Source organism: Musca domestica, unplaced genomic scaffold, assembly GCF_030504385.1.
Source record: "Musca domestica strain aabys unplaced genomic scaffold, Musca_domestica.polishedcontigs.V.1.1 84, whole genome shotgun sequence".
Taxonomy (NCBI): domain Eukaryota; kingdom Metazoa; phylum Arthropoda; class Insecta; order Diptera; family Muscidae; genus Musca; species Musca domestica.
The window spans coordinates 1,705,426-1,721,655 of NW_026712417.1; the positions used below are offsets into that span (position 1 = coordinate 1,705,426).

The following is a 16,230-nucleotide window of genomic DNA, read 5'->3' on the forward strand; positions in this document are numbered from 1 at the left end:
TTTTTTTAAATTTCAAATCTTAATTATGTTTTTGACAGCAAATCTGGTAGTCAGATTGGATTACTGGCCGACCTTATAAAGGCTTTGATAAATTCGTTCTCTAATTTCAGGACTTTTTAAGATTTAGCGAATGCATACCGAACCACATGAGATGGTAATATGAAGGCCAACTGGACTTTTAAAGAAAAAAATCTTAATTTTTTTTATTTAAGTCACACAAAAACCTGTAGAGCAAATACATTATCTTGCATATAATTAAGATAAAAAGTATCATTCAGTTTTGCCGACAGATGTATACCCTCAGTCAATGTTCGATTATTTTAATACATTTTGACTTCTGTTATGATTATTCAAATTTTTGACCCTATATAGTGGAGGTTCCAAAGGAATGGGCCAATATTGTCCATTTATCTGAATATTCCGACGTGCCAGGTTTGGACTATATCGACTGCTCCCTTCACTTTATATGAGATATGTGATTATTTTTAGAAAATTTTAAAATGTTCGTAAGGTTCCAGATATTAGTCGACCAAAGTATTCCATTTTCATACTTCATATTCCATTTTCATACTTCATGATGAAAATATTGAGATAATATTGTGCTAAGTCTGAATAGAATCGTATATCGCGTTTTATAAGCTTCATGGATTTTCAAAATTTTGACCCTCTGGGGGGGAGGTACCAGAAGGAATGGACCAATATATGCCATATTAACATCAGACTTTGGGTTAATAAAAATATTGTGATGTGTGAAGTATGAAGAGAACCGGATGTTTATTTAGGATTTTATAATCATTTGGTTATTCTGTTTCTTTGTGAGGGAAGTACCAGAAGGAATGGTCCGATCTCTACAATTTTTATAACAGATCTTATGTTGATAGAAATATTGGGATGTGCCAAGCTTGAATTGGAATCGGGTGTTAATTTCGTGTTGTATGAGCTTCATGGATATTCTAAATGTTGACCCTCTGTGGGGGAGGTACCAGAAGGAATGGACCCATATATGTCATCTTAACATCAGACTTTGGGTTAATAAAAATATTGTGATGTGTGAAGTATGAAGAGAACCGGATGTTTATTTAGGATTTTATAATCATTTGGTTATTCTGTTTCTTTGTGAGGGAAGTACCAGAAGGAATTTTTATAACAGATCTTGTGTTGATAGAAATATTGGGATGTGCCAAGCTTGAATTGGAATACCGGAAGAAATGATCCGATCTCTATAATCTTTATTACAGATCATGTGTTGATAGAAATATTGAAATGAGCCAAGTCCGAAAGGAATCCGGTGTTAATTTCGTGTCTTGTGAGGGTACTCAAAATTTTGACCCTTTGTGGGGTAGCACTAATGCAAATATTAGGATTTGCAAAGTTAAAGCAAAATCGGAATGCCCTTTATTTTTCTGTGCAGTAAAATGTTTTTTTTTTTTTTTTTTTTGAAAATTTCGAATGAGGATGTGGACGGAAGAAAGCAGCAACATCAGCAGAAGTGGTTCGAAAAGTAAAGAAGCAACTTGATCGAAGCCGGCATGGCTCGTGCACTGAACACATCGCAATATTCCATTCGGCAAATTTTGAAAAATGAGCTTGACTCAAAAGAGCTGAAGAGTTGCTTCTCTTGGCCGAAAGTGGTGAACTGCCGAATTTGGTTTTCTCCCATGAGAAAATATTCGTTTTCCAGCAGTTTGCAAACAAACAAAATGATCGTGTTTACTTGCCAAAGAGGTCAGCTGAAAATATGCACCTTCGGTTGGCCACCAGAACTCAAGCGCCGTCATGGTGATAGTGTGGGCTGCCATAACAGCCGATGGTCGCTCTCCGCTCTTATTAACCGACCGTGGCATCAGAATAAATGTCGAATATTATCGCTATATTATATTTTTTTTTGGCCGCAGACCTAGGACATTCCAACAGGACTCAGCACCATCGCAATCAACACGTCCCACACAAGAATGGTTACAAAATGAGGTTCCTCGCTTCATTTCCAGCCCACAATGACCACCAAAATCTCCGGATATCAATCCGTTTGAATTATTGTGTCTAGAGTATTTTGGAAAGCAAGGTTGGCGCTAAAAATACCAAAGTGTCGATCACATCAAACAAGTTCTTCGCCGGAAATGGGCCAAAATACCACAGAGCAACATTCGGGCAGCATGTGACGGTTGCATTGGCCGTTTGAAGGCCATAGTTCGTGCTAAAGGTAACCAATTCGAACAAATCTAAACTTATTCTAATATTTGATGCTATTTCCGACATTTTTTGCTTTAATTCAAAAAATTAAAAAAAAGTAAAAATTATTGAGTTTGACTTTGTTGCAGTTTTTTATCTCACCCTGTTTACTCTCTTTCTCTCTCGCCATATTGCTGAGGCTATAACAACTCCAAGATACAACATTATTTGTAAGAATATATTCATCTGTTTTTATTTGCTTGTCATGAAATACGTTCCCCTTCATATATAAATATCTAGAGGATTGAATTTTTCTGAATGTTTGTTGTGGTTGTTGTTTTGTTAATAATAACTTTATTGTATTTTTTGTATTAGTATTAATGTTTTTTTTTTTTTTGGTTTTTGATTTTTCTTTAAATTTATTTCTATCGGTGAAATAGTTTTGATGTTATTATCATAAATGTATTGTTGTTAAGGTGTTGTTTTCATTTGTTGGTTTTGATTGAATATTTGTTTTTTTTTTGTAGTTCATATTGAGTTTGAGCAAAAATAATATTTAATATATTTTGGTTTGGGGGCAAAATACTGGGAGATTATCTTCAATTTCTAGTCATAAATTCGTAGTAGGTTTTTTGTTTAAGGAAGTATGGAAGTTGAAATTGTAGAGTTGATTTGGTTTGAGATTAAAATTTGAAGAAATAAAATAAAAATTGAAAAAAATAAAAAAAAAATTAAGGAAGTATTTAAAATATTTAATGGGAAAGAAATAAATAAGTATTTCAAGATTTCTCAAAATATTAAGGCGCTAAATATTAAATTTTTTTGATGTTTTCATTTTTTTTTTCTAAAAAAAAAATAAAATCTTTGGTTTTGATCAAATTTTAAAATCTTATTTTGTTTGCAAATTAATAATAGAGGCGAGTAAGTTGAAATACATAGAAAACTAAAAAAATCTTTCCCTTTGTATAATTATTAAAATATTTTTTAAATATTAAAAATTATTAATAAGTCTGATTAATTAATTTTGTAGTCTAAATGCGTTTGTTTGGCTCAAAAGAAATTTGTATTTGCAAAAATTAAATTAAAAACTGTCATAAATACAAAAAATAAATAAAATCTCCAACTTGTATGAAATAATTGAAATAATATTAACATGTTCGATTAATTTAATTAATTTCATAGTCATATATCTACGAGTGTCTGTGTGTTTCGTATTTGTTTTGTTTCGTTCTTTATTAAATTGTGAATTTTGTTTATGGTTTGTAATTGAATTGTTTTTTTAATATTTATTTAACAACTACATTGACATATACAAATATCTAGATAATAAATTGTAATATAAATATTTGATTTTGTTTATTCTTTAATATCGTCCTCCATTTCAGATCACGGTTTTAATGAATTTGTTTCTTTTTTTGTAAAAAAGGGATGTACATATATTATAACATAAATGTATGGCTCACAGTCAGGGATACAAAGAAAATATGTGAAGAGTGGCAGAAATAGAAGGAAAATGTTTTATCCATAGAAGGTGTTTTTTATTTGGGGTAGATAAGTCCTTGAGGGTAATTCTCATTTACTTAAGATTGCTCGACACATGAAGAGTTTGTATTTTACTAAAGTCGTCATATAAAACCAGAAAGGAAAAGGAAAGAAAAAGTCAAAAGTCAGGTGGGGCCGACTATATGATACCCTACACCACTATGCATATTTAGTAGAGTTCCCATAACAAAAGAATTTATTTGAAATAAGGAGGTAGAGCATCTTCGTAAAACTGCAGAAATACATCCCTGAGGCAATGCCCGCTTCCTGTCAGAATTATTCAAAATTATAGGCAACAAGTTGTTTTCATTTATTTCATATTTTTTGTTCATTTCTAAAATGAGTCAAATAACGCGAAATATGAATGAAATGCCTAGATATTCTCTCAAAAATATCATCCTAAGTGTTCAATCTTTCAATACCATGGTAAATCTCGTTAATATTATTAATGCCCGCCCCGCAATTTAAGTTTCTTCCAATCATTGATTTTGAAAATATTTTGTTTTTATTTTTCAAAACAACAAATAGATACACAAAATTGGCAGAAGTCGGGCACACTTAGAAAAAAATTGTAATCAGCTGAGAGCTCTACCTTACCTTTTTATTGTACATTTGGCTTCAGAACAGTTATAGTTTGGTTTCAGAGGGAACTAATATATGGGAGGCGTATCCAATTCTGAATCGACTTTCGCTAAATTTAATGGAGACATTTTAATCTCCAATATCAAATAAGATTACTATAGAGTGCATGATATCACTTCGAGAAGGATTATATTAAAAAAAAATATATTCGGAGCCGAGTTCCACAAAATGAAACGTACGTCCCAAAATTCACTCCATTTGATCTAATATTAGCCATTATTTGCACAATAAACCTGAAATCGGATTAATGATATACAGGGTGAGATGAAAAAACTGCAACTAACTTGAGACTGCTGTCATTTCTAAGCCACTTGTCTGAAAGCTGTTAAAATTATTCCAGTGACAGCTCATTATATTGATTACAAGCGTACAAATGCATTTTGGTAAGAATTTCCCAGAAAAAAAATTATTCGTGATAGCATTTAAATGTGAATAAACCTTTTGTGTCTCTTTCCATCGCTCGTTACCGTGATACTGGTAGCGTAGCCAGATGTCAAGGTAGTGGACGGAAGAAAACAGCAACATCAGCAGAAATGGTTCAAAAAGTAAAGAAGCGACTTGATCGAAACTGGCGTCGCAGTGGCCGAAAAATGGCTCGTGAGCTGAACATATCGCAATATTCCATTCGGCAAATATTGAAAAATGAGCTCGGGGTAAAGCCATTGAAATTCCAAAAAGTTCAAGAACTTATACCGCAATAGAAAGAAATAGACTCAAAAGAGCTAAAGAGTTGCTTCGCTTGGCAGAAAGTGGTGAACTGTCGAATTTGGTTTTCTTCGAGGAGAAAACATTTATTGTCCAGAAGTTTGTAAAAAAATAAATATTTGCTAAAGAGGTCAGCTAAAAATGTGCACCTTCGGTTGACCATCAGAATTCAAGCGCCGGCCATGGTGATGGTGTGGGCTGCCATAACAGCCGATGGTCGCTCTCCTCTCTTATTATCCGACCGTGGCATCAGAAAAAATGCCGAATATTATCGCGAAAATATTCTGGAGGGTATATTAGAGCCTTGGGCACGCAAACATTTTGGCCGCAGACCTAAAACATTCCAACAGGACTCAGTACCATCGCACTGAGCACGCGCCACCCAAGAATGGTTACACAATGAGGTTCCTCGCTTCATTTCCATCGCACAATGACCACCAAAATCTCCGGATACTAATTTGTTGGCCTATTGTGTCTAGAGTATTTTGGAAAGCAAGGTTGGCACTAAGTAATACCAAAGTGCCGATCACCTCAAATAAGCGCTTCGCCGGAAATGGGCCAACATACCGCAGAGCGACAATCGAGCGGCCTGTGACGGTTTCATTGGCCGTTTGAAGGCCAAAGGTGACCAATTCGAACAAATCGAAACTTATTCTAAAATTTGAAATGATGGCGTTTGACTTTGTTGCAGTTTTTTTATCTCACCCTGTTTATGGGATCTACATTTAAATTTTGGACATTCTCTATAAAATTTGGCAAAGGTATTTCTGAGCTCTATTAGATATCTGGTAGCAAATATCATTGTTGTCGAATGGATATTAGGAATGTGAGGGACTTAAACCCCAAATCGGATAAATCTCAAATTTGATGTGCCTGCTTCTAGACTGACTTTGGTGGGATGTACCGAAATTCAGGTTATTAGGACTTATATTGACCATTTGGTACACAATTCGAAATCGATGGAAGATATATGGGAGCTACATCTAAATCTGATCCGATTATAATCAATAGGGTTAGTCCTTGGGCCAAACAAAAATTGATTGCAAAATTTCATCTCAATTGGATAATAAATGCGACCTGCATTTCGTTTACAAGAATACATGGACGGACGGACGGACTGACATGCATACATCGACTCAGAAAGTAATTCTATGATTCTTTCTATGGGTCTATCTCGTTTCCTTCTTCCTGTTACAAACAAATGCACAAAGACATAATACCTTTACCACTATGTGGTGTAGGGTATAAAAATGCAATTCTGTTGTAGGGTCTTGGTCTAAAGAGATCAATAATTTCCATAACATTTTTAAAAACAAATTTACCCATTTGTTTTCACAAAATCAATTTCAGGATAAATGGAACATTTTGTTGCATTCACCTCAAAATCTAAAAAAAGTATATTTATGCTTCAGTGTTCCTCCTGTAAAGGTACCATGTCTGATGGACACCAAAATAACTCCCAACCCCACCCAACCATTGTTGAAAATATTTTATTTAATTATGTTCGTTGTAAACATTTTTAATATATTTCTTTTTTTAACAAATTTTTACTGAAAGTTTTAATTAACTAAAATTGCATTGCCACAAAACTGAGAGCCATACTCTATTTTGATTTGAAAGTTTTGACTTGTGGGTTTTCCAAAATAAAACCCCATTCTGTGGATATCCTTTGCCGGTTCGTTCGGTCTGTGTGGTTTTATTTGGTTATGCATCCCTAAAATTTACATACATAATGTGCATTTATGTATTATGTTGCTTTTGTTGTTGTTGTTGTTGTTAGTAAATATGTAATTGTTGGTTTTGTTAGTTAATACAAGTTTGTTATTCTAGATTAGTTGCTATATTTCTAAAGACGACAAGTATATACCACTGTTGTTGTTGTTGTTTTTGTTCTTTTTTGTTTTGTTGTTGAGAAAACCAATGAATTACAACTTTTGTTTTGCAGAGATATCAATTTGATTAGTTGGATGTGTGTGTGTGTATGCATAGAAAATATACTCCTAAGAGTGGGGTAGGAGGAGTGGGGGCGGGAAAAGGAGAGAAGAGATTTCTGCTGCTTTGTTTCTTGTGTGTATGTGTCTGTTTTATTGGTTTTGTTGCAAGTAGATAAAGTAAACATATATTCACAGTTAGAAAATTGATTTTTTTGTGTTGCTGTTGTTTTTGTCTAGCTTGTTCTGTCCATCGTTCCACCCACAGGTAATATTTTGTTCATAAAGTTTCCATTCCATTTTTTTGCTGCTGATAATTTCCGTTTCCTGTTTTTGTTTAGTTTAGTAAAATTTGTTACTTTACAACTTTGTCCTTTTTGCGTGAAGGATACCCCCCATTGGACTGTAGCTCCTAACTACGCCACAAGTTTGTTGTGTTGTGTCGTTTTTCTCTCGTTCCTTACATAGCTGTCGATTGCTGTTGCTGTGCTATAGCCTCCACCGTTGTCCGGGCTATGGCTGCTGCCGCAGCTTTTGCATTCTGTTTGGTATTCTCATCGTTTGTCTTCAAGAAATACGTTATTAAATCGATGGGTAATGGAAATACAATCGTTGAGTTCTTCTCCGCCGATATTGTGCTTAAGGTCTGCAAACGAGAATTTTTAATTGAATAATAAATTGTTGAGACGGAACAAATGTTTAGATAAATTGTTATTAAGTTAGAAAAGAGAAATGCAAATGCTTTCTGGCCAATTGCCCGAGAGTCCTTGGGTTGGCAGGTTCGAAGTTATTTCAATATCTGAAAGTGAAAAACTGTGAGCCTCGATTAAAGCTTTGTAAAGAAATAGAAATGTGCAGAAAATCTTATATACATAAAATAGATAGAACCACATTTATATCTGGGGCATGAGAAAAATATCCAAAATGTAAATATGACTACATTTTCTACATTAGAGAATCTATAGAAGCCCTTCAAACTTATATTTTTTTCTGGAAAATTTTTTAAATTTATTCTGACTCTAAAAGTGTTTTAAAGCTCTTCACGTCTATAAAGGACATTAAAGTTTGTCTATGCTAGACTTATAGTTCTGCAAATTTAAGGCAAGCTTTTCTTTTGTTCTGCTTTGGAAAGAGCAGATAGTAATCTATAAAAAGAAGAAAGAAAATACATTATTTTCATATAATTCTTTAAAAGCTGATATTATTATTTGAAAGCTTTTAATGTTTTCTGCTTTTCAGACTACTGGTGTAAGGTCTTCAATATATAGGAAAGTTTTACAGGCATTCCGTGCATAAAAGAGCCTTAAATGTCTTTTATTGGGAAGTATAAAAGGTCTTCTTTGAATGATCTTAAAATATCTTCAATTGAAGAACTTAATAGGACTGTGGCAGATTTTAAAAAGCCTTCTATATGAAAGCTTAAAGACTCTCTATATAAAAGTTTAAAAGGTCTTCTATGGAAAAGCTTAGAATGTCTTTAAAGCAAATGTATTCTACTGAAGAGTTTTAAAAGTCTTCCGTCTATAGAAGAGCTGAAAAGGTATTCTATTCATAGAAGAGCTATAAAGGTCTAAAGAGATTTACAGGCATTCGACTCACAGGAGAGCTTTAAATGCCTTCTATTCATAGGATACTTCTACTCCTAAAAGAGTCTTCAATTCCAAAAAAATCTTAAAGTCCTTCTATTTATAGAGGTGATTTAAAGGCTTTCTGTTCCTAGAAGGGATTTAAAAGTCTTCGACTCACAGAATAGCTTTAAAGGCCTTCTACCCATACAAGAACTTTAAAATCTTTCTATTCATAGAAGCCTTCCATTAATAGAAGAGTTTTATAGGTCTTTTATTCATAGAATAGCTTTAAATGCCTTCAATTCATAAAAGATCTTTAAAGACCTTCTATTCATAAAAGAGCTTCAAAGGCGTTTTATTCATAGAATAGCTTTAAAATCCTTCAATTCATAGAAGATCTAGAGGTCTTCTATCTTGGAAGAGCTTTAAAGGCCTTCGATTTACAGAATAGCTTTAATAGAAGAATATAATAGAAGAGCTTTAAAATCCTTCAATTCATAAAAGTCTTCCATTAATAGAAGAGTTTTATAGGTTTTCTATTCATAGAACAGCTTTAAATGCCTTCAATTCACAAAAGAACTTTAAAGGCCTTATGTTCATAAAAGAGCTTTGAAGGCCGTCTATTCATAGAATAGCTTTAAAATCCTTCTATTCACAGAAGATCTAGAGGTCTTCTATCTTGGAAGAGCTTTATAGGCCTTCTATTCATAGAGGGAATTTAAAGGCCATCGACTTACAGAATATCTTTAATAGAAGAATAGAATAGAAGAGCTTTAAGATCTTTCAATTCATAAAAGTCTTCCATTAATAGAAGAGTTTTATAGGTCTTCTATTCATACAAGAGCTTTAAATGCTTTCAATTCACAAAAGAACTTTAAAGACCTTCTATTCATAAAAGAGTTTTGAAGGCCGTATATTTATAGAAGAGCTTAATAATCCTTCTATGAATAGAATGCCTTTAAAACTTTCAATGCCTCCTATTCATAGAAACTCTGGAGGAGCTTTGACTTCGTCTATGGAGGAGCTTTGACTTCGACGACTTCCCACTCCAGAAGTATTTTGAAGGCATCGTGAAGGTAAAAAGAGGTGCTGTAAATAATGTTTGTAAAAGGTTCAAAAGTCTTCAAAAGAGCTTTGAAGGGTGTCTATCCATACAAGAGCTTTGAAATCCTTCTATTCATAGAAGAGCTCTAAAATCCTTCTATTCATAGGAGAGCTTTAAAGGCCCCCTATTCGTAGAAGCCCTAGAAGTCTTCTATCTGTAGAAGAGCTTTAAAGGCCTCCTATTCATAGAAGAGCTTTAAAGGCCTGCTATTCATGGAAGCTCTGGAGGTCTTCTATCTATAGAAGAGATTTAATGATCTTCAGTCTATAGTTAGTTTCAACGGTTGTCTGTCTATGGAGGAGCTTTGACTTCGACGACTTCCCACTCCAGAAGTATTTTGAAGGTATCGTGAAGGTAAAAAGAGGTGCTTTTAATAATGTTTGTAAAAGGTTCAAATGTCTTCAAAAGAGCTTCGAAGGCCGTCTATTCATAGAAGAGCTGTAAAATCCTTCTATCCATAGAAGAGTTTTGAAATCCTTCTATTCATAGAAGAGCTTTTAAGGCCCCCTATTCATAGAAGCCCTAGATGTCTTCTATCTGTAGAAGAGCTTTAAAGGCTTCCTATTCATAGAAGAGCTTTAAAGGCCTGCTATTCATAGGAGCTCTGGAGGTCTTCTATCTATAGAAGAGATTTAATGATCTTCAGTCTATAGTTAGTTATAACGGTTGCCCGTCTATGGAGGAGCTTTGACTTCGACGATTTTCCACTCCAGAAGTATTTTGAAGGTATCGCGAAGGTAAAAAGTGGTGCTGTAAATAATGTTTGTAAAAGGTTCAAAAGTCTTCTGTTTGTAAATAAATTTTAATGGCATTTTATCTGAAGAAGAGCTTTGAGAATCGTCTCTGTGTAGTAGTTTTATTTTTGCTGCAGAAGCTCTTAAGGGATTTCATTTACAGAAAAGCTACGAAGATCTTCTGCTAGAAAAAGTGTGTATCTTCAGAATATCTATGAAATAATTCTGTTTGAGGAAGATCTTAGAAGTTCTTCATTGTACAGGAAAATTATGGACGTAGTAGGTCACTGAATGTGGTATTTATACAGAAAGCTCTATAAGTTTTCTATCTATATGAGGGCTGTCTGTATACGTTATTCGAAAGTTACATAGAAGACCAATAAATGGTATTCTGACATGTACAGGGTTGCCCATATTCGACGGACCCATGGCCATTTCGATGACTCTTTGGGCCCATTCCAATCGACGAGGCTTGTCCGCAGGTAACATTCTTTTCGTCAATTGAATTTTTTACGGGAACAAATGCAAATCAATGCGAATAATCCGTTGTAAAGTGGACCGAGCCATGCCCAACTGCTGAGAACGGCGTTTTTGGGATGTTCTTGGGTACCTCTCAACACTGGCTCGTACGGCAGCGATATTCTCGGCCGATCGCCTTGGTCGACTTTTATATGGCCTCTTCGGATTAGAAAGAGCCTTACCAGTCGAAAATTTTTCGTATAAACGCTTAATGGTGTTCTTAGAAGGCGCACTTCTCACATTTTTTAATGTTTTAAAAGCACGTTGAGTTTTCACAGTTGACTTCATCTGTTGAATGTAAATTTCAACTATTTCGCGTGGCGTGTATTGGTTCATGGTAAAAATCTGCTTGGACTGACGCTTCAAACGCGGTATGTCATTAAGCGATGTGACATCTCTGTCAAAAGTTATGGCGTTGCCAGATGGGCAACTCTGTATTATATTTGCAGGAGACATGTTTTCCACAGGCAAAAGGCCTATTTTTTCGGTCTTCATTCTTTTGAACTCGTATGGAAGCCTCTATGTGGAAGACCCTTTAAATTTCCATAGAGAATCAGGTTATAATCTACATAAAGATGGCTTGAATACAAAGACTTATGTTCTTAAAAGGCTATTATTTGAGTTAAAACGGATAAAGATCCTTCAATATTTTATTCTCTAAGGGAGATATATAGATGTTATAATATTCAAGAGACATTTAAAAATGAATCTATCGGAAAGTCCCTTGACAAAAACCTGTGAATGGTCTTGAAGTAGAACCCATTTGTCTTCAGCATTTACAATTGTCTTCTTTTAATTGCTATTTAAATGTACATTGAATCATGGTACAATGAATTCAAGGTAGGGCAGAACCATGGTACAATGAAGATAAGGTAGGCTAACTTTGAAAAAATTGCAAGTATAGAGGTCTACCTGTTTGGCTTGTAATGTCAGAATTACTATCAAAACAATAAAAAATCAAACAACTTGTTGCATTGATTTTGAATAAATAATTTAAAACCGCGAAAACTGAATGAAGGGTCAAAATTTCTTTCCAAAAACATGTTCTATATATCTCTTATGGTTTATTTCGCGACAAAAACTGTAGATTTTGTCGATGCATACGTTGCAATAAGCATTTTGAAAACACCCGAATTTGAATATTTTCTGAACAAGTTTTTTTATTATTCAAAAGAATACACACACATAAACAATTGTAGTTGACATATTAAGCCAGAAAAATAAAAAAAATAAAATCATATGGTAGTTCTGCCCTACCTTGAATTCATTGGGCAGAACTACCATATGATTTTAATTTTGTTATTTTTCTGGCTTAATATGATTTTAATTTTTTATTGTTTTGATAGTAATTCTGACATTACAAGCCAAACAGGTAGACCTCTATACTTGCAATTTTTTCAAAGTTAGCCTACCTTATCTTCATTGTACCATGCATTGAATAATTAAGTATTCTTCATATCTAAAGGCAACGAAGTAGATTAGCAGATTTATTTTAATTGCCTTTGACTTTTTTATCCATTCCAAGTTATTAAGAGTCCTTTAATCCGAATCCCTTATGGAAACTCTTTCTCCAATTATTCAAACCACAAAAGTTCTTTTAATTTGTTATAATATAATTATAATGTTATAATGTTATAATTATTTGTTTGCAATAAGTGTTGGTCAACAACCTTTTTGTTTTCAACTTTTTTTTTTTTTTAATTCTGTCAGAAAGGACTTTGTTGTCGTTGTTTGGTTATTGTTTTTGTAATTTGTTCATACATACCTGTAGATATCTTAATTGTAATGCTGCCGGTGAACCACCAATCACTTCGGATGCTTCCCTCAGCGCTTTCGAGGCTTTCTGTTCACCCTCGGCTGCAATAACTTTGGCTCTTGCCTCACGGGCCGCTTCAGCCTCGGCGGCCATTGCCCTTTGCAATTGCACGGGCAATCGTACGTCCTTACTGCGGTCGTCGATGAGGTTGTTGTTTTTTTGTTGTGTGTGGTTGGTTGGTCGGTCGATTGGTTGATGATGATGTTGATGGATGCAAGTATGTGTGTGTGTTTTTTGTAATTTTTTTTTGGTTTTTGTTTTTGTTTTTTTATGATGATCGGGAGGCGGGATTAAAAGATAATAATAACAATACAAATGAAATTAAGAACCAACAATTCTACCAAAAATGATTTGGGTTTAATTTTTAATTTCGCTTACATTTCAACACGTTCAACTTTAATACCCCAGGCATCGGTTGCTTCATCCAGTTGCACCTGATTTTGTAGATTTTATATGAAAAATATACAATACTTGTTGTTGTTGTTGTCGTTCTTGTGCATTTGTATCGGATGCAAGTGTCTGTTGGGTAGCCGTTCAATGTGGTGAGCGGTGCATTGTTGTTGTTCTGTTGGAATGACCACCCACCAACTGCCCACCAAACATTTGCATCATTACAAATAATTCAGAATTTAAGTGCAAATTATTTCATTTTTTAATATGAAATTGGCCATGAGGCATTTGTGCAGAGGTGAAATTTAAGTTTTTTGTTAGTTAGTTTTTGTTGTTTTTTTGTTGTTTTGCATTAAGCTTAAAAAAGTTGACGTTTACAGCTAGAGCAGATATCGCTTTGATCTGAGTGTGCATTGAATTGTTAGTGGGTGGGTAATGGCAAGTTTTTAACCTTATTTACAAAGTTTATTTACAGAGAGTTTTAATCTTTGGCTAAAACATGATGATGTTAGAATTCTATAACTATCGAAAAGGCATATGGAAAATTAGTTATTAATTTTTTAAAAGATTTAATTTAAAGATTTAGAGATTTAATTTACGACATAAGCACAATTCTATAAAAATGTTAATATTATACAGGGTTTTTTTTTTTATTAATATAAATTTGTTTCTTTATTTGCAATCTATCTTTAAAACTAGACAATAAGCAAATTAGATAAAGTAAAGTTAACAGGAATTATGTAACTTCAGTAAGATACATAATTGTAAATGACATAATTAAAAAGAAGATATACATTTTATAAATGCAATTCCTCAAATACTTAAATCTAGTACGTGCTTTCTCTTCAGTCTTCTTGTTTCATTTATGTTGTCCAATAGAGATTTGGCAAGAGGGTTTGGATGGTTTTGAAGTCTTTCATTGTAGTTTCTACTTAGTCTTTTAATCTCTTCTTCCACTGTGCGTACTTGCAGATCTCTTGATATCGTACTATTCCTGACATACCATGGGGCATTTGTAATTAATCGTAACATCTTCGATTGAAACCTTTGTATAATATTTATGTTCGATTTACAAGATGTTCCCCATAATTGGATGCCATACGTCCAAACCGGTTTTAGTATAGCTTTATACACGCGAATTTTGTTGTTTAAATTAAGTTTAGATTTAGGTCCTAGTAGCCAATAAAGCTTGCGGCTTTTAATTTTCAGCATGTTTTGTTTTGCCTTAATATGCGGTTTCCAGGTGAGACTGCGGTCCAGCGTCATTCCAAGATATTTCACCGTGTTATGCTTGGGAATTGGTTCGTTATTAATAATAACTGGGGGGCAGTCTCCTCTTCGTAGTGAAAAAGTAATATGACTTGATTTTTCAGTGTACAGGGTGTATAAGATAGGGCCTAATACACTGCCTTGCGGAATTCCATTATACAGGGTGAGATGAAAAAAACTGCAACCAACTTCAGACTGCTGTCATTTCTAAGCCACTCGTTCGACAGCTGTTATAATTATTCCAGTGACAGCTCATTATATAGTTCACAAGCGTACAAAAGCATTTTGGTGAGAATTTTCCAGAAAAACAGTTATTCGTGATGGAATCCAAGCGTGATAGTGTGATTTCTTTATATTTGGCTGAAAAACCACAAGTGGCTATCGTTAGATGTCTCGTAGCATCGCTCGTTACCGTGATACTGGTAGCGTAGCCCGACGTCAAGGAAGTGGACGGAAGAAAACAGAAACATCAGCAGAAATGGTTCAAAAAGTAAAGAATCGTCTTGATCGAAACCCGCGTCGTAGTGGCCGAAAAATGGCTCGTGAGCTGAACATATCGCAATATTACATTCGGCAAATATTGAAAAATGATCTCGGGGTAAAGCAGCATAAGCAGTATGATACTGTACCATAGTGTTCTGTACCGTTCCGAGGTGGAGTGGTACACCGGTACACTGCCGCTAAATTTTTTTTAGTGATACTGTACCCGTACAGTGCACAATGTTTGTGTACTGTTTATTTTCGAACGCTGGGGTAAAGCCATTGCAGTAACAAAAAGTGCAAGAACCTACACCGCAACAGAAAGAAAATAGACTCAAAAGAGCTAAAGAGTTGCTTCGCTTTGCCGAAAGTGGTGTACTGCCGAATTTGGTTTTCTCCGATGAGAAAACATTCGTTGTCCAGCAGTTTGATCGTCCAGCACAAAATGATCGTGTTAACTTGCCAAAGAGATCAGCTGAAAATGTGCACATTCGGTTGGCCACGATAACTCAAGCGCCGGCCATAGTGATGATGTGGGCCGCCATAACAGCCGATGGTCGCTTTTCACTCGTATTAATCGACCGCATCAGAATAAATGCCGAGTATTAACGCGAAAATATTCTGGAGGGTGTATTAAAGCCTTGGGTACGCAAACATTTTGGCCGCAGACCTTGGACATTCCAACAGGATTCAGCACCATCGCACTCAGCACATGCCACCCAAGAATGGTAACAAAATGAGGTTCCTCGCTTCATTTCCAGCGCACAATAGCCACCAAAATCTCCGGATACCAATCCGTTGGACAATTGTATCTGGAGTATATTGGAAAGTAAGGTTGGCACTAAAAAATATGAAAATGTCGAACACCTCAAGCAAGCGCTTTGTCGGGAATGGGCCAAAATACCGCAGATCAACATTCGGGCAGCGTGTGACGGTTTCATTGGCCATTTGAAGTTCATAATTCGTGCCAAAGGTAACCAATTCGAACAAATCTAAACTTATTCTAAAATTTGATGCTACTTCCGACAATTTTTGCTTTCATTGAATACAATTTAAAAAAATGTAAAAATTATATGCCATAGTTGCAGTTTTTTTATCTCACCCTGTAGAAGTTGTATTCGTGAAACTGCTGATTTGAATTGATAGAAGTTAGTTCCATCACAATAAACAAGCGAAGAACTTAGTCTGATATTTAACACAACCTATTCCTGACAGCCATAACAGAAACCACGGACAACACCATGTCCAATTCTAACAATTTACTTTAGGAGAACCCTGCTAATGTTTCTGATCGCCCATGAAAATCAAAATATTATTAAGGGTAAGCAATTTTTCCTAATCGTAACGATCTTAAAGTCAA

At 34.6% G+C, this 16,230-nt stretch overlaps 1 protein-coding gene across 2 annotated transcripts in view; it reads right to left on the minus strand.

The window, feature by feature from the left end:
* Window positions 1-3,268: 3,268 nt before the first annotated feature.
* LOC101901115 (band 7 protein AGAP004871) overlaps window positions 3,269-16,230 on the minus strand; it is an 88,372-nt gene continuing 75,410 nt past the window's right edge. For both annotated transcript variants that reach the window (XM_020039629.2, XM_005191516.4), the window contains exons 6-8: window positions 13,110-13,165; window positions 12,681-12,861; window positions 3,269-7,635 (exon numbers count right to left, since the gene is read on the minus strand). In XM_020039629.2, coding sequence (XP_019895188.1) covers window positions 7,450-7,635; window positions 12,681-12,861; window positions 13,110-13,165 — 423 coding nt within the window. In that variant the 3' untranslated portion in view covers window positions 3,269-7,449. The remainder of the gene's footprint in view (window positions 7,636-12,680; window positions 12,862-13,109; window positions 13,166-16,230) is intronic.